The sequence below is a fragment of the Dasypus novemcinctus genome, chromosome 6 (assembly GCF_030445035.2).
Source record: "Dasypus novemcinctus isolate mDasNov1 chromosome 6, mDasNov1.1.hap2, whole genome shotgun sequence".
NCBI lineage: Eukaryota > Metazoa > Chordata > Mammalia > Cingulata > Dasypodidae > Dasypus > Dasypus novemcinctus.
This window is the reverse complement of record NC_080678.1, coordinates 52057466-52084064: the sequence shown is the minus strand read 5'-3', so window position 1 is coordinate 52084064 and position 26599 is coordinate 52057466. Positions and strand designations below refer to the sequence as shown.

The following is a 26599-nucleotide window of genomic DNA, read 5'->3' as shown; positions in this document are numbered from 1 at the left end:
AGCTAATTCAAAGGTTTTATGAATATTTGACCACTCACTTTGTCAATTTTCTGCAATACTACAAAACACAATCATCTGGAAGAGATGATTCCAAATCCAGGCTTTCGCCTACATCGAAATCTAGAGGGTGATTTGTGAAGGACACACATCCCGAGGCCCCACTGCAGATATAAGAAAACACTTTCTCCAATGCACAGAAAGAAGGGGGAGAACAAGTCTGTATTTTTACACAGTACTTATTCACAATCTCCAGGAACTGAGGTATTCGGGAATTTTTATTGTTATCAAGACCCCCCAGAATGGGGAAATGAGTTGCTCATAACCTGCTGATCAGGCATGAAACTGGTAGAGCCACTCTGAAAGGCATATGTCTTTAAGAAAAACCACTGTATTAGTCAGCCAAAGGGGTGGTGACACAAAATATCAGAAATCTGCTGGCCTTGATAAACAGTATTTATTTGGGGTAGGAGCTTACAGATACCAGGCCAGAAAGCATAAGTTACTTCCTCCACAAAAGTCTATGTTTACATGTTGGAGCAAGATGGTTGCTGAAGACTGCCAGGGTTTAGGCTCCCTGGGCTCCTCTCTTTCCGGGTCTTGCTTGTCTCTGGGTTCAGGGCTCTTCTCTTCCTGGGGCTTGCATCTCTTTTCTGTGTGCTTACCTCCTGGGGCTCCAGCTTAAGACTTAAGCATCAAACTCCAACATCAAAAAACTTCTAGCAACAAAAAGCTTCAACTCTGCCCTTTGTCATGCCCCTTTCATCTGTGAGTCCCCACCCACAAGGTACAGGGACTCAACACCCTACTGACTTCACCCAATCAGAGCCACAGTCATAATTTAACCATTCCCAGGTACAAAACAGTTAACAAACATAATCCAATATTTTTTTTTTTAATTCATAACTATATCAACCTGCTACAACCATGAAAAGAAAAAACCCTTCTGTTTTATTGACAAGTTGATGAAGAGGAAGGCCCATATTTCCCACCACTGGCCAATTCTTCAAATCTGAAAAGGAAATTTTCTGGGCAGGTGGAGGGGCGATCAATGTACCTTGAGGAGAAGATCTGGAAGTTTTCCTAATACGACTAAAGGACTAGTGCTGAATTTGGCTAAAGTCACAGGAGCCAGGGCAAAAAACATTTTAATCCTTTTGGCCAGCCAAGGGATCCGTGAAAATGCTATAAAACCTATGCAAACAAAAGAAAGAAAATAGGAACTCCACACTGAGAATTTGTTGTTAAAGGCAAGGGATGCCCTTTTGTGTCATGCTCTAGAGAAAGCCTGAGAACCATGCCAGGAATGCTGCAATCAGGGAGCAAAACACTTCAAATCCAGATTGCCTGAAGCAGAAGACGTTCCCTGTTCCTTGAACAGTTTGAACCTTGCCATGTAAAGACTATCCCCAACAGCTCCACCTGACCATCTTCCTCTCCCACTCCCCCTTCCTTCCATCCCTAAGAACTAGCAGGCCCTTCAGTTATGTCATCACTTAAAAAGTAACTCATGCACATTTAGAACCTGTAGCTTTAAAATATTTTTGCTTCCTTTCAGGCCACTTCCAGCCTTAAACTAGGTCCTAGAATGTCACCTGACAAAGAAGTGGGGCAAAGGACACAAGTAGATAGGTCAAAGGAGAGAGCCTAACTCCATTCCTAAGAAATGCAAATATATTTAAGTTCCTTTTTGGTTTTAGCCTTCCAAATTAGCAAAGAGTGTTTGGAGATGGTGAGAGTGAGACACTTTGATTGTACATACCAAGACACTGAAAAGCATTTGTACTTGCAGTATAGTAATTCTTCCAGAACTTATTCTAAGAAGATCATGCAACATGACCACAAACGTGTTACACATAGTAAACGCTCCAAATATGCAACAGAATTAAACAAATTATGGGGCAGGTCCTTAACCTCTTAACAAAGTTAAAAATTTTGGATTCTGATGCTTTCATATTAGAATTTGTTGATAGAATCATGGGTAATTTTTATTTTCTTTGAACACTGCTTTCTTTAAATCAACACATTAATTTATAATCACCACAAATAAAAATGCATATAAATTTTAAAAAGTTTCGCAGCTGTGGCTCCATCAGTTGGGCTCCCATCTACTATATGGGAGGTCTGGGTTCTCATCACAGGGTCTCCTTGTGAAGGCAAGCTGGCCAGCACACAACGGAGAGCTGACAGCCTAAGTGCCATGGAGAGCTGGCAAGGGTACAGAAAAAATGTGCAGCGAATGGACACAGAGAAGAGACAGCAAAAGAAAGGAGCAAGCCATGGGGTGGGGGGTGGGGGAGAATAAATAAATAAATAAATCTTTTAAAAAAAGTCTACCCTGAAAACATCATGCTAAAAAAAAATCAGTTGGAAAAAAAAATTTAACCATTTTTAAATAATATCAGTGTAACCAAGCAAACTTGCATCTAGTTTTGTTCCATTTAACTTTAAAAGTCAATGTACTATCTTGAATATATATATTTTTAAGTCTCTCAACTTACAAAACTTCTTGTTTTAACATTCCTATAAATTGCTTAACTAGTAAAATATATAATAGGCTTATCCTATTTCAAAGGAGTCATACACCATGTTTATCCATTTTTATTAAAATCTGAATTTCTAGAGAAAACCAAATATTACCAAAATTTCTTGCCCTATTTGTTATTTCTGCTTGGCATTAAAAATAAAAATAATAATAATAATAATAAAACTTGCATGTAAACTAACATTATTTCTTTATAGTTCACTTTTTTTTTTTTAATACGTATTTCACTTTTAAGAACAAATGCAGGAAAGCAGATGTGGCGCAACTAATAGACCATCTGCCTACCACGTAGGAGGTACAGGGTTCAAACCCAGGGCCCCCTGGCCCATGTGGTGAGCTGGCCCACACACAGTGCTGCTGCACGCAAGGAGCACCATGCCCCCATGGATGCCCCTGCATAGGGGTGCCCCACGCACAACAAGTGCGCACCAAAAGGAAAGCCGCCCCGCGCAAAAAAAGTGCAACCTGCCCAGGAGTTGAACCATACACACAGAGAGCTGATGCAGCAAGATGACATGACAAAAAGAGAGTCACAGATTCCCAGTGCCACCAAGAATGCAATCGGACACAGAAGACACAGCAAATGGATACAAGAGAGCAGACAGTGGGGGGAGTGGGGGGGTGGGAAAAGGAAGAGAAATAAATAAATCTTTTTTTAAAAAAAGAACAAAAGCAAACTCTGCAAAACAAAAAAAGACATTATATAAACTTTCTACCTTTATTATACCTATCATGATGCCTTGAGAATGAGCCACATAATACAATTGTTCTTGGCCAGTTTTATTCAGAACGTACTTAACTAAAGTTGGTAAATCATAATTTGCCATCTCATCATAACTGTAATCCAAAAAGGAACTGATTCACTGAAATATTACATACAAACAATACCGGCATATACATAAAGAATAATCACAAACTGAACATATCTCAGTAAACCAGGGCTGAGCTGAGGAAGCAGAACATTACCAGAAGCCCAGAAGTTCCCTTGAGCCCCCTTCCTGTCATGCTTCCCAAAGGTAACTATTTTACTAATTTTTCACACCAACTATAGTTTCATCATTCTTTAAAATTTTATATGAATGGAATTACACGGGATGTATTCTTCTGTATCTGACTTCAACCATGTCATATAGTTATGGGTTGTTAGTTCTCATTCCAGTGTGAGAATATACCACATTTTAATTTTCCAGTCCACTGTTGATGGGCATTTGGGTAGTTTCCAGTTTTTCACTATTGTGAATAGTGCTACAAGAAACATATTCCTGTTGTGTCTTTAGGTAAAGGCTCTCATGCTTGTGTTTCAAGTCCTCGGCAAGCACAGTTTGGCAGATGGGAAGCAAGCCTGGAGGAGACCTTAGAGCTTCCTTCTCTAATGCCTGGTCCTGGGCACAGGACTCTGAAGCCCTGCAAGTGAGTAGTGCACACCCGAGTGAGTGTCACCCATGATGGAAAAGCCGGCTGTTCATGAGCACTTAGGATGGGCCAGACCCTAGGCCAGATGCTTCTCATGTATCTCCTTTATTCTCCCAATTACCTTGTTGAGAAATAAAAAGCATAACCATGCAGAAAAAGATATCTAATGAGCCACTCCTGCCCCAGCTTCTGTAAATCAGCCTGTGAGAACACGGTCTTGCAGGAGAATATCACAGAATGACTCCTGCCCCCCACTTCTGTAATCTAACAAACCACTCCAGGCCCCACTTCTGTAAATCAGTCGGTGACCTTGCACCTGCATTCTGCTTCTATAACCCCACTTGCAAAATATCACCTAGCAACATGTTACCAATGAGCAAAAGTCATGCTGATCCCACATAAAATCCTATATGAACCTATGAAAACTGAAAAATGGGGCTCACATTTTGGAGATTGACTCTCCTCTGGGCACTCACATAATAAATCTGCTCCTCACATTTCCGAGTATCATTCTGGGTTTCTCTGTGGTTCAGAACTCCTGGCTTTGCTCCAACAACCTTATGAGGTAGGCATTTATTATCCCCATTTTACAGATAAGGAAACCAAAACACAGAGGACCTAGGTAACTTGTCCAATGTCATACTGCTATTAATTGGTAGAGCCAGAAGTAAGAGAAAGAAGAGAATTTCAGAGGTGAGAATTTCTGGAAAGAAGAAAAATGAATATTTGAAATATGTTTATGGAGGAAGGGGAAGAGGAAGGGATAAAATTTGCCCAGCAGCCTTCAAACCAGCAGGAATGACAAAATGACTCAAGAATTCCTAACTCCTGAACAAGTTGAATGCTTATGATGTAATTATTTATCTATAATGTCCTCTACTGCTTTTTATTCAACTAAGGAGGTGTAAACCTTTCACAAGGTGTCAGTTTCTCCTCTCCCATGACCTCACAGTCATGCACTCTCTGCCTTCACTGCTGAAATCCCCACGCGTCTGAACTAAGGGCACTAAGGAAAGAGGCCCATGTTGTAATCCACTCAAATATACCTGAAAGCCCAAAATTCATCCTGAGAAACTGAAATAGTCCTGTGTTTCCGGGACCAGGTGTTTCCCAGGCTGTTCCCCACCCACACGTCAAAACCAGCATCCGCGAGAATGAAGCCCAGGCTGCTGTTGGCGAGGTTAGAGACCCAGACGCTGGAATCTGCAAGGAGGCCATGCTGCAGAAACACAACTGGCCTGGGACCTGAAAGACACTCACACTTGAGAGTTAGCAGTCCTGAATGATATTGCAGGGACAGATGTTAGACATTAGATAACCTGCCATAACCCAGTGAATGTACTGGGGGAGAGTGTAAATTACAATGTAAACTATAATCCATGTGGAGCAGCAGTGCTCCAAAATGTATTCACCAAATGTAATGAACGTGCCACAATGATGAAAGAGGTTGTTGATGTGGGAGGAGTGGGCGGGTGGAGCATGAGGTATGTGGGAACCTCTTATATTTTTTAATGTAAATTTTTTGTGATCTATGTATCTTCAAAAACATATTTTAAAAAAAGCTAAAAGAAAAAGAGTTAGCAGCACCAAGTTTCAAAGCAAACATTATATATTGCTAAATGGATCATTCATAAAAGATTCCACAAATAACAAAATAGAAACAAAATGTTGAGATAGCAATGTACTTCTATATAACATTAGTAAGAATGTTTTTAAACAGTCCTGGCAGGGTGGCAGTGAAACTAGACTATTTTTACATGCCTAGAAACAAGACACACTGGTTTGTTAATTTTTTAATATATTTTTAGGAATTTATAAATGATGTCTATAATTTGATCCAGTAATTGGATTTCTCACAACGTATCCTAGCAGAATAAACCAAAAGAAAGAAAGCACAAGTTCATAAATATTAATTCACTTGAATATTCATATACATATATGTATATGTGAATTTCTTTTCTTCTTACCTATCTCCGGGACACTGTGACATAGTGGAAGTAACAAACTTGGGAGCCGAGAAACCCTGTTTCATCCGGAACGAAAGGGCCCTCGGCATGAGGGAGATGCAGTGGATATAACTCACTGCACTTCGGAAGTGGTATTTCTATTAAGCATCACAGGTCATCCACAAAGAAAATATTAAATCTCAGGGTAGAAAATCAGTGAAAACTGGGCACTAATTGCTTGATTGCATGAAGGCAAGAAAGTGCTGAAGAGACGAGGGCATGGGAAACAGGCCTCCCTCCTGTCTGCCAGTTCTCTCACTGCTCCCAGCAGGGACAAGAAGAAAGTAAAATACAGCTCTTGCACATTCCAAAACCCATCAGGGATTTAAGGATTTGCTGGCAAAAGAAGTTTCTCTGTGGGTGGGTTAAGTCCACTGCATTCACACCTTCTAGTGCCGGATTCTTACACGTTTTGTTCCACAGACCCTTTTGCCAGTCAGGTGAAATGAACACTGCTGTAATTTATTCAGTGTATACATGCATAAGTGAAGGAAATGCTAAATTTCAGTTAGGGGTTAGAAAAATAAAGGCAATAAGTTGATGGATTTTTTCAATTCGAGCTCATGGACCCCTAGTTAAGAACCCCTGTTCTGGTGAATTGTTTTAATTAATTTTTTTCTCACCTTGCTAAGACAAGCTGACTGAAATGATAATCAGTTACTATTGAGTGCTTATTTGCTATTGGTAATGGGGCTGAAAATGCTGTGAGGTTGGTTTTATTCCCATTTAAAGGAATGGGGAACTGTGGCTAAGAGATGTCTAGCAACTTGCCTAAGGAAGAATTATAGCTAGTAAGAGGGGAGCTGGGATTTGAACCCAAGTATGTCCTATGCCAGGGTCTGTGCTTTTAACCACTTTGGTATAGGAAAGAAGGTTTAACAAGAGAGAAGTCATCCTAGAACATACAGAGGGACCCCAGGGAATGATGGGCCAACAGAGGAAAGCTATTTTAGAGGGATGTGCATCAAGTCTTGGAAGAAAATACTCATGTAGGTGGAGGAGATAGAGAATGGAGGCAGGGGCACCAACCTCGACCCTGCCTGACCCTGCCCACTCGGGCACTTCCTCTGAGGACCAGCCTACTACATGTGCCCCAGCTCCACAAGGCCTAGCTTTGTCTGAGCAACAAACTGACAAGACAAGGGCTGCCGCCCTCAGATGTGCTCTAGGAAGACCAGGAGCCGACAGCAAGGCCTAGAAGGATCACTTCTTGCTCCAGAGATGGCAAGGGACCTTATCCAGGTCAAGTAAGTCCTTAGCACAGAGCTGACAAAGAGAAGCAGCACGATGGTGACCACCTGGCTCAGCCCAAATGTGGGTGGAGGTGAAGAGGGCATTACACAGGCTCCAAAACTGAATCTGCTGCAGCCACAAGCCACAGGAGGAAGTTGATCAGGTGAGTGGGGAAGTTCCTTCTGCCTCCCAACCTCCTGCCCTTCTTCACCATAACACCTGTCTCAATAAGCCTCCACCACGCTCTGAAAGGTTGCAAAAACCACATTGTGCTCCAGGGAAGAACCAAAAGGAAAAGTAAGCAGTAGGTCAAGAGTAGGGGCAAAAAGATGGCTGTAAGCCTGAGCCAGGCCTTAGCTTTTACTAGTTGTGAAACTTTGTAGGAGTTATTCGACCTCTCTGAAATACAGGTGTGTTCTTTCCTAAAGGGGGATGATAGAGTGCCTGATAGCTATCAAAGATTTAAAACAAAAATAGTTGCTGATGATCATAATAAATATATAATATATAATAAAATAGTATTAGCACTATAAAGAAAGATAAAATGAAGTAACATTCTTTAACTCAGAAAATCAGAGTAACAGTAAGACCATACCAAGTGTTGACTATGTGTTAGGCTCCCTGTAGGACTTTCATGCATTATCTCAAACAAGCCACATGACAAGCTTTTGATTTGGCACAGTACACTGAATCCTGGACCCCCAAAGACATCCACTTCCAAATCCCAGGAATTAATTACATGGTAAAAGAGACTTTGTGGATATCATTGACTTAAGGATCCTGACAAGAGAGCATCCTAGGATGTCCAGAAGGACTCATTGTAATCACAAGGGTCCTTATGAGATAGAGGCAAGAGGATCAAAGTCAGAAAAATGAGCTGTGACAATGGAACCAGGGCTTGGAATGATGATCTACAAGCCAGGGAATGTGTGCAGTCTCTACTAGCAGGAAAAAAAACAGGGAACAGGGTCTCCTCTAGAGCCTCCAAAAGGAACACAGCCCTGCTGTCACCTTGATTTAGGACTTGTGACCCCCAAATGTTAGATGATAAATCTGTGTTTAAAGCCACTGAGTTTGCAGTATTTTTCCCAGCAGTGCTAGGAAAACTAATACAACTGGAGACCAGTTTTTACCCCTATTTTGCAGAGAAGGACTCTGCAGAACAGAGGGGATAAATAAGTTGTCCATGGTCAAGAAGCCAGCAACGGTGGAACCTAGATTCCGATGCAGGCGGCATGACTCTTGGACCTTGTTTTAACTACGCACTCTCTGGCCTCCCCAATGAAGAGAGAGGCTGGGGAGTGTCTTCAAGGGGGTGTCAGATCCCCCAAGTCTCTCTCAGCCTCCTTGCCTCAATCAGGCTTCTTAAAACCTGACATCCCCTGTGTGGGCATGAGGGGACAAAGCCCTTTATGAAACTGTGTGCTATATCTTGGCTGTACAAGCATTTTCTCAGAGTCTACCCAGTAGCTCCTATCCTGGCTGATCACAAGACCCACCTGGGCAGCTTGTTAAGTACTCAGCTTCCTGAGCCCATGTCCAGAGGCTCATAGATGAGGTCCAAGAATCTGTATTTTCAAAAGAGTTCCCCAGGGGATTCTGATGCAGCCAAGGTCTTTATCTTGCCTGGAAACACAGCTCCCTGCCTAGCCTGACAGCCCAGGTTCTCGTGCTCTCAGATATCAGAGGAAAAGCCCTGCACCTTGCTAATTTAGTAGAAGCCTTATAACCCACAGCCTTCTAGAATAGCTTGGAAGATATGCTTTAAGTTGCTTAAGGGGCCCCTTAACCCCTGCAATGGCAGGATCTAAACAAAATGGCAACAAGGGTGTTGCTTATGGTTCACACACATTCCTATTACTTCGTATTGAGAAATGCAGTGATTTGTCCCACAGCACACCTCTCTGCAATGGTGTGTGAGTCTGAACAGGTCAGGAAGACTTTATATCTATCAAAGCAGACACTCAGCTCTGCCTGCCCAAAGTTCAAGGACTGACTCAACTATCCCTAAGACAGGCTAAGAAGGAGGCTACTGAATTCCTTTTTACCGGCTAATTCTAATTTTGAAGTGCTGGCCCCAAAAACCAGCTAAAAACACTAAACACGTAACTGTGGTGAGAAGCCTCAGACATGAGCTCTGGGACTTAAGGGGATTCCTCAGCCTGCCCCACCTACTCAAGATGAAATTCTGACAACTGGTGAATTGTCCTTATTACTAGTATTTACTCTAAATGTCACCAATTTTGTGCAGGCACTGTATTTTATATGGATTATGTTACAAGGAAGATGGTATAAGCAACTGGCTTTGAGGATGAGGCTACTCAGGCCTGGAGACAGTAAGTAGCCTGCCCTGGAGCCCTGTGCTAGGAGTGAGCCAGAGATGAAATGCCAGCCTCCTCTTTTCAAAGCCCTTGCTTTAACCACTGGAGTAAATGAGAAGGAAAAGCTTATCTCTAAATCTCTCTTTTTTTTTTAAGATTTATTTTCATTTATTTCTCTCCCCTTCCTCTCCCCTCCCCCCCACCCTGTGGTCTGCTCTCTGTGCCCATTTACTGTGTGTTCTTCTGTGTCTGCTTCTAATCTTGTTAGAGGCCCCAGGAATCTGTGTCTCTTTTTCTTGCATCATCTTGCTACATCAGCTCTCCGTGTGTGCCTAAGCAATCCTGGGCAGGCTGAACTTTCTTTTGTACTGGGCAGCTCTCCTTACAGGGTGCATTCCTTGTGGGTGGGGCTCCCCTATGTGGGGGACACCCCTGCATGGCAGGGCAATACTTGTACATCAGCACTGCGCATGGCCAGCTCACCACACGGGTCAGGATGTCCTGGGTTTGAACCGTGGACCTCCCATGTGGTAGGCAGATGCTCTGTTCTTTGACCCAAGTCCACTTCCCATCTAGAAACTTAAGCAATAGAAGCCTGTCCACTAGGCTACAGTGTGGCTCTACCAGGACAAAGAGCAAGAAAATTTGAGAGGCTAGGAACTTAGTCCATAGCCCATGTGAATTTCATCTTCATTACCAACCAAGTTAGACAAGTTATTTAGCTCCTGGAAAGCTTGGTTTTCTCATCTATAAAATAAGGATAGTAAGATAATTATGTTGAGCTATCTGAGAACTCATTTAACATCCACTGACTCCAGAGTCCAGCACTTTGCACTTACAAAGCAGCTTTCAGGAGTCTGCACCCTCTGCTGCTTCTTGCAGCCTCATCTTACACAGTCGTCCTGCTGCAAAGGGATGACCCTCTGCAGGAGTGAATACAATGGCACCTGCACCACAGAGCAGGGAAGGAACCATCCCTCTTCAGAATGCTTTTCTCCCCACCACCAGCCAGAGTCAGCATGATCATTAAGCTCCATGGAGGCAGTGATTTGGTCTGTCTGCTTTCCGGCTGTGCCCATAGCATTTAACTCAGTATGGCATATGGTGTGAAAGAAGGAAGGAATAAATGATGAGAGAAAAAAAAATTACATTACTTAATGTCCATTGCCTTCATTAGGTTTCCGAAGAGTGCCCTCATATGACTCGTGGTTAGGCTTGCCATGCACAGGGGCTGCTAGTTGCTAGGAGGGCTACAAAAATCTCCCAGTCTTCCTTCAAAAATTGCTATAGGGAGAAGTTTTGGGGAGGTAGAAGTACACAAACAAGTCAACCCCGAAGCAGAAAAACAGAAGCATCTCAAGAGGCATTCATTAGAACAGAGGAAGGGGTTTCCTCGTCACTTGAGCAATCAGGGAGAGCTAGAATTCAAGAGGAGTATGGAAGGACAGAAAAAATTATTATTTTTAAAAAGACAGAGTCTTTCTGCCATCTTTCCAATCCACCACAATGGTGCACATGAACATCCTGGGTGATGTGAGAGAGAACTGTCAGATTATTATGCTGTGCTTGCAAATCATCAGCTGGTTTCTAACTGTGATGATGAAGCAAGGCTACACTGGCAAATTTGAAATCATTTATGATCAGAAGGCTGAGAAAATTGTGAAACTCACAGGCAGGTTAAACAAGTACAGAGTGATTGGCCCCAGGTTTGATGTGCAACTCAAAGATCTAGAAAAATGGCAGAATAATCTGCTCCCATCTGTCAGTTTTGTTTCTTAGTACTGATGACATCAACTGGTATCATGGACCAAAAAGGAAGCAAGGTGAAAGCACACAGGAAAGAAAATCCTGGGATTTTTTTATATGGGATGTAATACATACACACAAATAAAATGTCTTAGCTGGGGGAAAAACGATAGGACTGAGGATGGTAGGCATCGTTCCAGTGGTGTGTGACCAGCTGCAGTCCAGGGGGGAGTTTAGCAAAGAAGAAATAATTCATTTGGATTTGAGAGTTCCAGGGAGTCATTTTTTTTTTCTATTAATATAACAGACCCAACTTCAATCATAATATTTGTAATTTTGCTCTGGCACCAATTAAAACCTATACAACTAATAAATAATGTTTCTTAGATAATGAGTAAACATGGCTGACAATCAATGGTTTTCAAGCACGCCTTAAAAAACCTTGAGAGGGAAGCTGACTTGGCCCAGTGGTTAGGGTGTGCGTCTGACACATGGGAGGTCTGCGGTTTAAACCCCGGGCCTCCTTGACCCGTGTGGAGCTGGCCCATGTGCAGTGCTGATGCGCGCAAGGAGTGCTGTGCCATGCAGGGATGTCCCCGCGTAGGGAAGCCCCACGCGCAAGGAGTGCGCCCCATAAGGAGAGCCGCCCAGCGCGAAAGCAAGTGCAGCCTGCCTAAGAATGGTGCCACCCACACGGAGAGCTGACACAAGATGATGCAACAAAAAGAAACACAGATTCTCATGCCGCTGACAACAGAAGCAGACAAAGAAGAAGACACAGCAAACAGACACAAAGAACAGACAACTGGGGTTGGAGGGGGGGAAGGGGAGAGAGATAAATAAAAAAATAAATCTTAAAAAAAAAAAAAACCTTGAGAGAGTGAGATTCTTACCCCTACAGAGTAGGTCACCATAGACATTACAGCCTATCACAGTAGTGGTGAACTTCAAAGTTCTACTACTACATAGAAAGGATGAATGGTACAGACAACAGCTAGAGGGAAAGAATATAAGTAAAGGTGGGTATCTTCATTCATTAGGGCCCTGAAGATTGTTGAATGGCCAAATCACATTATTATAGTTGGGCTTTGAGAAGCTTAACAGGCATAAAGAAAACAAAGAAACAAATAGGAAGTCTGTCAGAGAGGAGGGCAGAGCTGCTAAGAGGACACAGAGCTGGGCCACGGACCAGCCCTCTGCTCTTGAGAAGTCTCTAATGATCTCCAAGTGAGGTTACAGATAATCAGAAAGGCCCACTGAGGCAGGACTGAAAGACCATCACTACAGCTGTCAAATCAAGTTCTATGCTGAATGAGGTACAGGTAAATGAATAATGCTTTAATGCAAATTCTAATTCTCTTGTAAATTGTACAGATATAGGGCATTATATTTGTGTGTGTTAAAAACATTGTTTTTCTAAATTACAAGCAGACTGAATTTCTATACTCCTGTTTGGAAATTTCTTTGTATTTCTTAATGTATGGGGAGCCTCACAAATGGAAATGGTTCAAGTCTCTTGGTTTCTGAACTTCTTTCTGGTGCTCTGTGAACAAAAGCCTAACCTAGGGTGCTAGGCAGGGTAAGTAAAGGGTGGGGTGAACTGAAGCATATAACACGGGCAGCCTAGAGAGGAACTTGACAGCTACTTAAAGATGGGAGTCAAGAAATATTCTGTAGTTTCCAGTCCAGGTCATTAGAGGGACAGCAGTGCTATTAATAGCCAGGCAAGTCAGGAGTGGCCTGGATGAGAAGATGAGTTCCATGAGTCCCAGAGTTTCAGATGCCACTCTAGGACTGAAGGACTTTCGGGATCCTTTTTGTCTCTTTGGTCTTAAAAGAGCCAAAGTAACACCACCACTCCCAAACAGGAGTGAAGGACAATTCAGATGGGAGCTGAGGGACAATTAAAACCCTCAATCTCGTGTGCTGCCTGGAGTCAGGGAATTGCAAACCCTCAGAGAAGTACCTATTCAGGTCTAAGGAAAATCACTCATTCCCTTAGATAACTCAGCCCTTTATCACAGATTCCCTTTAAAACTTCCCTCTGAGTTGAACTCACAGCAGGAGTTATGTACATGTCACTGATCACCCAACCAGAGAGGCCTCTTCAGAACAGAGTAGGCATTTGTGGCACTAATATACGAGCAGATTTAGCTCAGGCTACTCTCGGTTTATGCTCCCCATTCTGGAGACCAATGTATCAACCTCCCTCCCCCCAAAACACACACACATACCCACCCAGAAAGAAAGAGAGAGGGGTAGGTGAAGGAAGGAAGGGAGGAAGGAAGAAAAGAAGGAAGGAGAAGGGAGAAAACCCATGAGACCTGAGAGTGAAGATGACTAAAGGGGAACTTGGAGATTGTCCTGGCCAAGTAACTGTTTTACAGTTGAAGAATCTGAGGTTCACAGAGGTGAAAGCATATATAACAGTTGGGTGCAGACCAATATCTAGAACTGAGGTCTCCTAACTTTTCTTCCCGCCATCTGGGAGCAAATCAAGAATTTTCTTTCTTAGTATTCCATGGCAAGGCACCTGCACATGTGGCAGGAGCAATAAACACATCTGTAGGGCAGGTAGCACCAGTTGCTTTAATTACTGTATGGAGAGAAAAGTCTGGAGGAGGATAGTAAAAGAGAAGCCACATTCCCCTAGCATGTTTTACTGAGGTCCTAGCCTCTCTTAACAATAACTCACATTACTGATTATAATCATCAATTAATAACTATAATAAAATATAATTAAACTTATCAATATATATTTTCTATATGTGGGATCGGAAATCAGTATACACCATGTACTTGGTTTAAAAAAAAAGGAAGGAAGGAAACAAAGATAATATGCTCACTCTGGCATAAAATATACGCTTGTATGTGGCGATTAGTTTCACCACCTCAACAAGGGCAATGTTAAATGATTTATTAAAGCTCATCTCTTTTTGCTTCAGAGCAAATATAGCTCTGTCCTTGGTTATCTCTGCACAAGCTATCTCTTTGCACTTGAAGTTTGAAAACGGCCACCTCTTGCCCTTTCTGCCACTAGATACAATGTGAGTCTAGAGACAAGGTTTCTTGTTCCAAGACAAAACATCCTTGGAAAATTTAACTTTAACCACAGCCCTTGGCTGAATAAAAAAAATACAGGATATACAAGCAAGAAATAAACCAGATGGAGACCTCCCTGCACATGAGTTTTGGTGTGTGAGTCTTTCATTCCCACAGCAACTGGCACCCAACGTGGGGCAGCTTATTTTCCCCAGCTGACGGGAATTTTGGGGGACAGCCCCTGGGAACAGCCCAGTGGAACTACAGTCCTGACATTCATGGCTGCCAGTGATCACAGCCGCCCTTGAGGCAAGCTGCTCCCTGGGTTCAATCACAAGAACATGTCTGCATAGTGAGATTGGTCCAAACCATGCTTCCTGCACAGACAGGACATCGGCTGCCCTGAGAGAGGTAAGCTGATTGCCGACAATAGTATAACATGGGAAATACATTATCAAAGCAACTAGGAGATCTATCTCCACACTTCACAACAACTATTGAAAGCAGCTAATTGTAGAGTGAAAGAACAACAAATTACTACATTGCTTCAAACAGTACAGACCTTTTGTTCATACTTCCCTGACAAGGGAGCCTTAGGTTTTGAATTATGGGAACTCTAGACCTAGAATTATAAGTCAAATTGTAAACTTTATGTTTTTGTTAGTGTGTTATCATTGTTTTTGTATTTGTCTCTTTGTTCAATGTCAAGAGTATATTTTAATACCTCTGGATGGGAATTTAAATAAATAAAAAAATCCTAAAAGAGCTCTATTCAAATGGCCTAAAAATAAATAAAAGCTTATATTAATAGATAAGTGTAAATGCTAATAAGAGCTCTACAATGATAAAAATTGTAAGTTCTGATTAATGGAATTACCACAAGTTTCTTCATAAGAAATAGTTCTTGCCTCAATTGAAATGAATAGTTTATTTTTCTTCACAGGATAAAGTGAAGCATGTAAAACTTAAATGAATATTAAAAAAGGTAAAAACTTTGTGGGAATGCTAACTGAAATTTGATATTTGTTCAAAACGGTGTGTTTTGTCCAAAAATAAAAAGGCTAGTTTTCATACAATCAAAATGGAAATACGCAGGACAAAACATGAAGGCATACGGCAAGCTGTAAAAAGTATTGTGGTAGCATTCAGTGAAAAAATGTGTTCTGTGAAGGTAAAATTTGTCTTAAGATAAAGTAATTACAGTCCATGTGGTTATGAACAATTATAAGAAGTTTGTGGAAGCATTGTTTGAATTAAAGTGTTTAAATAGCTAATTCCAAAAATCCATTATTAAACAGAAACTGAATTGATAATAATAACAAAAAGTAACTTCATAGCAAGAAAAGTTATCGGCAGCCAACCTCCCCTGCCAACTCGCCTCTAAAAAACTATTTCTAATATTGTGTGCTACTAGGTATTTGAAATAAAGTTGTATTTGCATATAACCAAATTGAATCATTATTTTAACATTTCCTTAGTGTTGATGGTAATTGTATGTTGTAAGAAGTTTGCTTAGAGACAGTTTCCAAAATCATTTTGCTAACTTACGTATGTAGAGTATATAGAACATTAGTTTTATTATTAAGGATACAGAAAATAATTTTGTCCTAAGATAAAATGACTAGTTATTAAAAAAGAGTAAATTTTAGGACAAAATCTGAATGAATACAGAAAGTACAGAAGGTGTACAGAAAAGAAACTTTTGTGGATGAAGTTAAGATTTGATGGGTCTATCAAGTTTTAAAAGCTTTAGTATCAAATAGTCTACTAATACAAAGTTAAATTTTGTACTTTCTCAAAGTTTCTTAAAACATTAATCTGTTTTAGCAAAAGTTTACAAAGAGTTTTTCTCTTGATTAACCAGTGTACAAAAGTCTCTTTTATCAAAATATCTTCTTGTACTTTAACCATATCATGTCTTTTGCTGTTTTAAAAAAACAAGTCTATCATGTTTAATGGAACATAATGTTCAAACATGCTTTCTCAAAGTCAGATCCTGAGAAATATCTTTTATTTCAGGCTTTTGCAGAGGATTTGTTCTTTTACCTTAAAAAAAATAAAGTAATAAAATAGTTAAGTCCATTGAATATAAGTTAATGAACAATATTTAAAAGTATTATAAAATTAAAAGGATTCTTTAACCCTCTGTTGAAGTTGTATGAGTAAAAAGCTCATATGAATACTTAAAGAGTATATAAAATTCCTGAAAATTTAATAATGTTCCAACATAATATTAAAGATATATAATGCTATTAATCATAATTTTAATTATTAAAAATTAAATCTATCATAAAAACCTCTCTACTTAAAAATCAAAACACAAACACTTTAACTCATACTCATCTGATTTACACTAAAAGCTGCTATAAGGCAGATACTTTAACTCATACTTGTCCAATTCACATTAAAAACTGCCACAGGATAATATATAACAGTAAGCAATCATAAATTATAGTAATACCACTCCTGTGTGCAGCAACCCTAAATATTCTTAATTTGTTACAAAAATTAATAGCCAATTATGTCATTATCACTTTACTTTAAAATTTCCTGAAGCTTTCTCTGATATCTCCTTAGGCAAGTCCAGCTAGGTTGCATTCATATGTGAACAAGCCAACAGGAAATTTAAAAGCGCTTTCCCAAAGCTGTGTACATAATCCAGTCATCTATCCTAGCCTAATAACAAAAACCTGACTGTATAAAAAACCTGTAGTTTTAACCCTATTTAATTATATTAATAATATTATGTTAACCAATAATTTTTTTACAAAATCATCTCACTCCACCTTAAAATTATGCTTACAAAACAAAAAAGGGGGAATAGGGTGTTAGGTCTAAACAGTCCAAAGGATGTCATACAAATAGCCTTATATAGTTCAAATTTTTTAAATTGCAGTGAGGATGGATATACAGCAGCAGAATGACATTTTCAAATACCAATTGTAAAAATGTATCCTAAAGTGTTACACAAACCCCTGGATGGACAAGTAATGGTAACTGGCATGCTCCAGTAAATTTATCCAACATGGGAAGGACGGTATCCATGTGTTCTCTCCCTAGGAGGACCTCTTCGGCTTCCAGCAAAGCACGTAAAACCATACCATGGCCTAATGGAATCTGCAGCACACCCCAATACCAAGCCTGGAAGCCCTCAACCTGCAATTGACCAACATTGCCCTGAGGACTCTCAAGGGGCTGAACTGGTTACATGGGGAGTCTAAAATAATTGGGCAACCAAGCACAAGCTCTTATGGCATGAGTTGGGTGCCCTAAGATGCCTAAAAATAGTTTTGTAGCTTATTTCACAGTAGTCACTACTGCTTCTGCTAAGGTGGGAACATGGAAAATGTACATATTGCTCATCCTTATGTCTTTTAACCCCTGCAGTGCTAGTGACAACTTTTGGGCCCATATAACAGATCCACCGGTATTTGCCCTCACCTCCTGGTGGGATCCTGAGCCCCCGTTTTCCTCAAAGGATTCAACATGAATAGGAGGATACTGGGTTCCTCCAGGAGGGCCACTAATAAATGAAATTGACTGGAGGCATCCTAACATTTGTGTCACTCCTTTAAAATGGAATGGCACTCAACATAATTGGAACCAAATAAAAAAACACCTTCAGAGAGCCTTCTCCATTCATATATCAGATCAAGTGGAACCTTTCCATCTCCAATTGGCAATTATGAAACTTAAAAAATCAAACTCAACAAATCACACTAAAAATCTTAGCTGAACAGTTACAGTGGCAGAACTGTTTAACAAGTTTTTCCAATCTAAATTTTAAATGGTGGGCAACAATAGGAAGATTAATTTGTCTCTTTCTTGTTACAGTTATAGGATACCAATGCTTCTTCCAACTATGGGAACATACCAAACAATGCTATGAATACCTGGCCGCTGCATATGCGGCTACTCAGGTAGAACAACCTGCTCAAAAAGAAAGGGGGGAGATGTGGGGATTAGTTCCAACACCTTGTCAAGGACATGGTTAAAAGATTTATGAAAGCTCACCTGTTCTTGCTTCAGAGAAAAATAGCTCTGTCCTTGCTTATCTCTGCAGAAGCTAAATCTTTGCGCTTGAAGTTTGAAAATGACTTCCTCTTGCCCTTTCTGCCGCTAGACAGGATGTGAGTCTAAAGACAAGGATTCTTGTTCCAAGACAAAACATCCTTAGGCAATTTAATTTTAAACACAGCCCTTGGCTGAATCTAAAAATACATGATACATAAGCAAGAGAGATAAACCAGACAGGGCCCTCCCTGCATATGAATTTGTGTGTGCAAGTATTTCATTCCTGTGGCACTTGTGTGTTTTAGCGAGAAGAAAAACTGCAAGTCCTCAGTGCAACTCACCACTCATTTGGTAACATGTTTGTAAGAAGAAATCTTAGAACATGTACGTATAAAAGAGTTAGAAATTAAATTTCAAGAAGTTCACAAGTTGTCTTGTGAACTTAAGAATTATCAGACGTCAGCCGTAGCGGTGGCGGCGGCTGCAGAAGCCCGAGCAGCAGCGGTCGCAGTGGAGGCTAGCGCCAGAGCGGGGTCGGTGGCCGCACCCCCGGGAGTTTAAGAGGGCGGGGAGGGGGGAAGGGGGGGGGAGGGCGGCTGGCCTGCGGGAGGAGCAGCGCTAAGGCTGTCGTGCGGGCGGCTGGGGCAGGGCCACATCACCGTACTGCATGTGAAGCTCACTGAGACGGCGATCCAGGCGCTCGAGACCTACCAGAGCCACAAGAATTTAATTCCTTTCCAACCTTCAATTCAATTCCAAGGGCTCCAAAGGCGTGTCAAAATTCCCAAATATGATCACCCCAATGAAGTGCATAACTTTAACTCCTATTTGTCAAATGTGGGTAAAGACAACCCTCAAGGCAACTTTGACTGCATCCAGCAAACATTCTCCAGCTCTGGAGCCTCCCAGCTCAATTGCCTGGGATTTATACTAGATAAAACTATAGTTTGTGCAACAAACGACTCGTATCAGATGACACAAGAAAGAATGACCCAGGCAGAGGAGGAATCCCGCAACCGTAGCACAAAAGTTATCAAACCTGGTGAACCATATGTAGGGAAAAGAGTGCAGATTCGGAAAGCACCTCAAGCTGTTTCAGATGCAGTGCCTGAGAGGAAAAGGTCAACTCCCATGAACCCTGCAAATACGATTCAAAAGACACACAGCAGCAGCAGTGTTTCTCAGCAGCCATACAGGGACAGAGTGATTCACTTACTGGCACTGAAGGCCTACAAGAAACCGGAGCTGCTTGCTCGATTGCAGAAAGATGGTGTCAGTCAAAAAGACAAGAACTCCCTCAGAGCAATTCTGCAACAGGTAGCCAATCTGAATCCTAAGGACCTCTCATATACCTTAAAGGATTATGTTTTTAAAGAGCTTCAAAGAGACTGGTCTGGATATAGTGATATAGACAGACGGTCATTGGAATCAGTGCTCTCTAGAAAACTAAATCCATCTCAGAATACTGCTGGCATCAGCCATTCAGAATCTCCCCTATGTTCGAGTAGAAACACTGCATCTTCTCCTTCTCAGAAACAGCTTTTGGATTCAGATTTCATTGATCCTTTTTTTAATGAATAAAAAAGCTTGAATATCTCACCTTACAAATAGAGTACTGCCAACATTAAATGGTCATTTGAATCCCACCAGTGAAAAGTCTGCTGCAAGTCTCCCGCTGCCCCCTGCAGCTGCTGCCATTCCCACCCCTCCACCACTGCCGTCAACCCACCTCCCTGTCGCAAATCCTCCTCAGACTATAAATTCTAACTCCAATTCCCCTAGCACTCCAGAAGGCCGGGGGACTCAAGACCTAGCTGTTGACAGTTTTAGTCAAAATGGTAGTATCTATGAGGACCAGCAAGACAAGTATACCTGTAGGACTTCTCTGGAAACCTTAGCCCCTGATTCAGTTCTACTAAAGTGTCCAAAGCCTATGGAAGAAAACCATTCAATATCTCACAAAAAGTCCAAGAAGAAATCTAAAAAACACAAGGAAAAGGACCAAATAAAAAAGCATGACATTGAGACTGTTGAGGATAAGGAGAAGGGCCTTAAAAGAGAAGAGGAAATTGCCAAGCTAAATAACTCTGGTCCAAATTCCAGTGAAGGAGTTAAAGAGAGTTGTGCTGCCTCCACAGAGCCTTCTTCAACAATTGAACTCCCAGATTATTTGATAAAATATATTGCTATTGTCTCCTATGAGCAATGCCAGAATTACAAGGATGACTTCAATGCTGAGTATGATGAATGCAGGACCTTACATGCCAGGATGGAGACTGTAGCTAGAAGATTTATCAAACTGGACGCGCAACTAAAGTGCCTTTCTCCGGGCTCAAAAGAGTATCAGAATGTTCATGAAGAGGTTTTACAAGAATATCAGAAGATCAAGCAGTCTAGTCCCAATTACCATGAAGAAAAATATAGATGTGAATATCTTCATAACAAGCTGGCTCACATCAAAATATTAATAGGTGAATTTGACCAACAGCAAGCAGAGTCACAGCACTAGAATTCTGCTGGAACCAGAAGATGTGAATAAACTTAAGCTTATTTATTTAAAATTCCAAATGAATTGCTCTAAGATTGTAAAAAGATGAAACTTTACTTGTTGAAAGTTTCAGTATTACTAAACTTGAGTTCCTTTTTTTTTTAATTTACTTTGCTTCCTTGCATTTTTGAAGCTGCTTTTTCTAGTCCTTTTTCTCCCCTTTCAACTTACGGTTGTCAACAAGAAATGATTTTCTTAGATAGATACTGGAGTTCCAGTATCTATACTTCAAATCATTTTCTTTCCTCAAAAACTTGTATTTGTTACTAGAAATGATTTTTTTTTAGATACTGGGGACCCCGTGTCCACACTTCAAAGTTGTGTGCATAAGAAAAAACAAAACAAAACAAAAAAAAAACATGCAAAGTGAAATGCTTTTGGATAAACATAAGCCTGTTTTCTGACAAAAAAAAAAAAGAATTATCAAAGCCCTATTACAGCTAGGATTTATTGGCATGGGGGGGAGGGTAAGAAACAGGTAAATCAGATTAAGGAAAAAAAAAGAATGATACAAAGCTCACATTAACACAGAGCCTTTTAAATTTGTTTTGAATAATAACTTGGGAAGGAACTGAGGCAAAAGAAGGCCCTTAGATGGCCCTTCTGATCATATAAAATTTTAAATGAAGAGATACTTACCTTACTCTCAACCTTAATTCCCCAGGGAAAGTTTGTAGAAACAGAAAGTGTTAAAGAATAAGCTACTTCTGGGAAGATGAGTGAATAAGGATCAGATCCCAACAGTTTCAAGTAAACTGACTAGAAATTCCTGAATCTGCATTGGAAATGGCAGTTTTGCTTGAGATATAAAATGAGAAACACTCACACACACGCACACAAGAACTTTCATACATTACTAGCAAAAATAAATACCAGTACAACTTCATATGGAAACAATTTAACAATAACAATCAAAACCACTAATGTTTACCTCCTCTATCCCCAAAAAATGTCTCTTTCTGGAAATGCATATTATAATCTTGCACACATACAAGGTTATTTACTGCAGCAATTTTGGGAGCAGAAAACTGGAAATGGCCCAAATGTCCATTAATTGGACACTTGGCTAAATAAACCTTGATATGGGTACCCTCAAAATACTATGTATCTGTAGAAATGAATGATGAAGCACTCTACATAGTGTATGGAAAGATCACCGATATATCAAGGGAAAAATCAGTGTGTGTTACCTGACATCTTTCAAATAAAGGAAGGTAGGGAAAATGAGAATCTATGTTTGTATTCGTTTTTACATACAAGAAGAGATTTCGAAAGAATATATAAGAAATGGGGAAGACGGGGAATGAGATGGGAAGGAGTTCTTTTACCTTATTCTCCTTGATTTTTCAACTCAGCAAATGTATTACCTAAGCTATTTAATGCCAGAGGATTTCACTCAAGAAGATGCTTCCTGCTTCCCTATAACAAGGAAGGAGATTCTGGTCAAGACTCAAACAAATTTGCTTGGAAGCCTCAAGCAAATTATGAAACCGGATGACTCTTGTCCTTACTTCTTTAAAAGACCAAGTATTTTGTATGCCTTGCATGAATGTAACAAAAAAAAAATCACCGGACATTGTAAATCCTCACAGGGCCCACTGGATGGAATGGAGGAGAGTATGGGCCATGATGTGGACCATTGTCTATGAGGTGCAGAGGTGCCCAAAGATGTACTTACCAAATCCAATGGATGTGTCATGATGATGGGAACGAGTGTTGTTGGGGGGGGAGAGGGGGGGTGGGGGGGTGGGGTTGAATGGGACCTCACATATATATATATTTTTAATGTAATATTATTACAAAGTCAATAAAAAAATAAAAAATAAAAAAAAAATTTAACACTTGCAGTATATCGGTCTAAAAATAATCGCATTTCAAGTTAGTTACTGCCATGAAAACCAGCCAAATTCCTGCAGCGCAATTACTTTTAAGAGCTTTCCTTTCTCTCCCAGGAAAACTCCTTACCTCTGTCAGAGGAGTTCTGCCTCCCATGAGGGATTTGGTGAAGGCAAAGAATATATCCATCTTCTGTCTCAACTAGATGTTCCTCACTAGGGAATCCCCAGTAAGAGATCATTTCACTCTGTGGAGAAAAAGAACAATGGCAATGCTATGGACAGAATCGGAGAAGGTCTCCCATAATAAAAGGCAAAGGAGAAAACAAAAGCCAATGATATTCTCCAGATTTTATTTTTAAAAATCAATTGTTTTTGAATTTTTGCTCTGCTGAAACTGTAGCCAACATCCTATCCCAGTGAGCAACCCCCTTAATGTCCTCCAACTACTTTCCCACTAGCTCCCTCAGCCCTGAAAAACCCTGCTGTCCTTCTGATTACATTGGGTTCTAGGATCCCGTTCCTAGAGTCATCTTTGAATAAAGTCGTCCTTGTCTGCTCAACAATATCAGGCACAATTTTTTCTTTTACATTAATCAGGATCTCAGTGGAATAGGGACAACTCAATAATGCAGAAAACTTTATGTAAACAAGTAAATGACCATAATCAATTGCAAGGTTTTAATTTTATCATTCTTACAAGGAGGAATAATAAAAGGAAGGTAGGGTGGAATGATTTATGAAATATTTGGATGCAAAATAGACTTAACTTTAAGATCCTGATGTCCAGTCAAACTCTCTTCACTCCGTATGAATTGCTCTCAAAGTCACTAATCATGTTTTCAAGTTGTTTTCTTTAATAACAGTATTTTCCCATATTTTACACCAAAATGAGGCATGCCTAGATCTTATTGTTTACTTAAAATTACTAACTTTGAGATGTTTTAAATAATCGTGGCATTATTTTTGCATATTTGTTCTAAGAAAAATTTTTTTCAGATACCTAAGATTTTGAAACTGAACTGTGTTCCCTGGACATTCTTAATCACAACCTTGTTCAATGTATTCTAAAACTAGCATTCAATAGTAACATTCCTGCAAACGTTTGATACTTTTTAGTTGTTTTTTAAAACCAGTATAGTGTAACTTGAAAAGGAAATTAATTAATGAAAATGATTTTTCCTTATGAAGAAGTATCTAGTCTTAACAATTAAATAAGGTTTGTGAATACATATTACCTAGTTAAAATAAAAATTTAGCAAACTGAACCTAAGATTCAGAGATACTAAAAAGCATATGGGATAGATGGAGGTTAGAGTTGGTGGCAAAACAGGCCACACAATTGGATTTAAGGAAATAACGCTTGTCACAAAGGCATTTTAAAAGCAGGTGACTTTGAACACTTACCACATTCATATATGCTTCAGGATCCACAGTTGTCAGCTTCTCTCTGGGCCGCTGGCAATGCACAGTCCCAAGGATCAACGAGACCATCCACCCAAAGAACCACATTTTCATTCTGTATAAAACAGTCAGTCCATTATTAATTGCCAAAACTTTACTACATATTACATGGGCAGATTTGTGCTCCTGTAACAAGTTATGAAAAGGCACCCACAGGTACCCTAGGCAAATATGAAACAGATTTCTATGGCCATATAGTGAAGCCAAAAATACATATACATTGTACTAGGAACAACTCCACCTCTACCTCCACCAACCCCCTCTACAACCTTGCACCCATTAATATGTGACCACAATATCAAACTCACTCCTGAAAAAATAACAGACAGGAAGGCTCAGAAGTAGACAGAGTGAGAAAAGGGGAGATCTGCAAAATTCCAGTCTATTAACCTCCCACCTCTTCCCTTCCACTTAAGTTGGGACAATACTAGCTCTTGCCTCCCACTATCTTGCCAGAGTGATGGGGCAGGATTCAATTGTGTCAACTCCAGAAGAAAGTGAAATGAAAGAAGAGAGAGCCTGCAAGAGAAGCAGACGGGGAAGGACAGTCCTGTCTCCTCCTGAGTCCCTCCAACCACCAACAAAAACATCTAGTCTCTGGCTATGACTCAAAATCACAGTGTAGCAAAGACGTTAGGGATGTTAAAGGCAAAGTAAAGATTCTCCCAAGCATGCTCAGGTGGCTGGTGGCAAAACTGGGACTACAGTCCAGTCCTTTTTTTTTTTTCCTTAATAAATTTACTCACTTATAAAGATGCATGAATGTATGTCGAAGGACTTGTATAAAAATATTCATAGCAGCTTTTTATGTTATAGCCAAAAACTGGTAAAATCCAAATGCCCATCAATAGTGAAAGGACACACAAATGTGGTATAATAATATATTGCAATACTATTTATCGATAAAAAAAAGACATGGATGAATATCAATATAATTATGGTGAGTGAAATAAGTGAGGCAAAAAAGAAAACATACTGTATAATCTCACTTTGACAGAAAGTATGTCAATGGTTACCTCATGAGAGGAGGGTTAGCAGGGGAGGAAAACCAACGAGCATGAGAAAATATGAGGGGGTGAGGGATAGATGTTCATCATCTTGATTGTATTGTTGAATTCACACTTCGTGTGTATATTAAAATTTATAAAACAGTACACTTCCATTATGCATTATATTCTACTATTATATATCAATTATGCTTCAGGAGAGCTGTTCAAAATTAATATGGTTCTCATTTAAATCCTGCTATGCAGAGCCACCACCGCAGGCAGCGCTTCCAACGCATTATGTCAATTATTCCACCAACTCTACGCAGTACCGTTAAACCTATTTTTCTGCAAACTGAGGTTTATCCACTTAAGAGCCTGGAGTAAAGTGCCACCTGATGAAACAGCAGTATCGCCAGGATTGTAACCAGGACTGAGGCTAAAGTCTGCTCTGAATCACGCCTTGGCTAACAAGTGGAGAGGTCAGCAGCGTATCTGCGGGACCTCATAGCAAGAAGGAAGGAGGAGAACGAAGAGCAGCTGGAAATCAGGGATCCTGGCGCGCCCCATTCTAGGGACTCGGGCTGCACAGGGAAACCAAGACCGCGCGAAGAAGGGCGGGCAACTGCAGAGCCTCGCCTTCTGGGTGCTCGGGACGCCAGGCAGGACGCTCGGGGTCCTACAGCGGAGGGTCCCGCGGCCAGCGGAGGCTCAGGTGCGCGGAGGGTGAGCACCCTGGGACCACACGCGCCCCCAGCAGGTCCCCCGGCGGCGGGGCGCGGCCTCCCACGCCGCCTCCGCGCCTGCAGGCGAGGCCGGGGCGCACTCACCTCGGAGCCGTCCTACCCGGCCGCTGTCCGAAGCTGCAGTGACCGCGGCGGGCCCGAGAGCGGGGACAAGCCTTGGAGGGGATGACAAGACCCCACGCCTTTAGGGCAGACGCCTGGACCCGCCCAGGCTACTGCAGCCGCCAATCAGAGCAGCGGGCGGCAGGGAAGTGTCAAGAGACTCCGCCCCCGCCGAGCTCGGCTGTTTCAGCGCTTCCAGCGGCCTGGATGGAGCATGCGCCCTGAGCTCCGCCTCAGGCTCCCTCCTGGACGGGAGCAGAACTTTAGCGCCCCCAGGCGGGGCGGTCAGGGAGCACAGTCGCGGGAGAGTGGCGAGCCTGGCTGCCCCACGTCACACCAGCCTGGTCACACAGGGGGCTGCCTCCGCTCTGCCCCAGGTTCTCCTGTACTTCTGGCGCCCTCTGTGCCTAGCACAGAGGGTTCGGGCTCTAGAAATGAATATAAATTGTTTACTCCATCTAAATCGCTTAGAGTTTTGCCTGACTCAAAGCATGGCTGTAATACATAGTACTATTTACCTTATTATTAATGTTTTGATGAAAATAAAAAGGAAGAAATAGAATAGTTTTAGTATATGCATGTTATTTATTGAACATTTCAT

At 41.1% G+C, this 26599-nt stretch overlaps 1 protein-coding gene and 1 pseudogene across 4 annotated transcripts in view; one reads left to right on the top strand and one right to left on the bottom strand.

Moving 5' to 3' along the window:
- The window catches only part of LOC101414075 (lysosomal acid lipase/cholesteryl ester hydrolase-like), a 36715-nt gene extending 10530 nt beyond the window's left edge, over window positions 1-26185 (bottom strand). For 3 of the 4 annotated variants that reach the window (XR_011649024.1, XR_011649025.1, XM_071215784.1), the window contains exons 1-4: window positions 25981-26185; window positions 24108-24219; window positions 22831-22948; window positions 5002-5200 (exon numbers count right to left, since the gene is read on the bottom strand). Coding sequence is in view for 1 of the 4 variants with exons in the window: in XM_071215784.1 (XP_071071885.1) it covers window positions 5002-5200; window positions 22831-22948; window positions 24108-24218 (428 nt within the window). In the remaining 3 variants the exon portion in view is untranslated. The remainder of the gene's footprint in view (window positions 1-5001; window positions 5201-22830; window positions 22949-24107; window positions 24220-25980) is intronic. The other variant, XR_011649026.1, reaches the window with a different exon arrangement.
- Window positions 11022-20904, top strand: LOC139439162 (RNA polymerase II elongation factor ELL2 pseudogene; annotated as a pseudogene).
- Window positions 26186-26599: the final 414 nt, after the last annotated feature.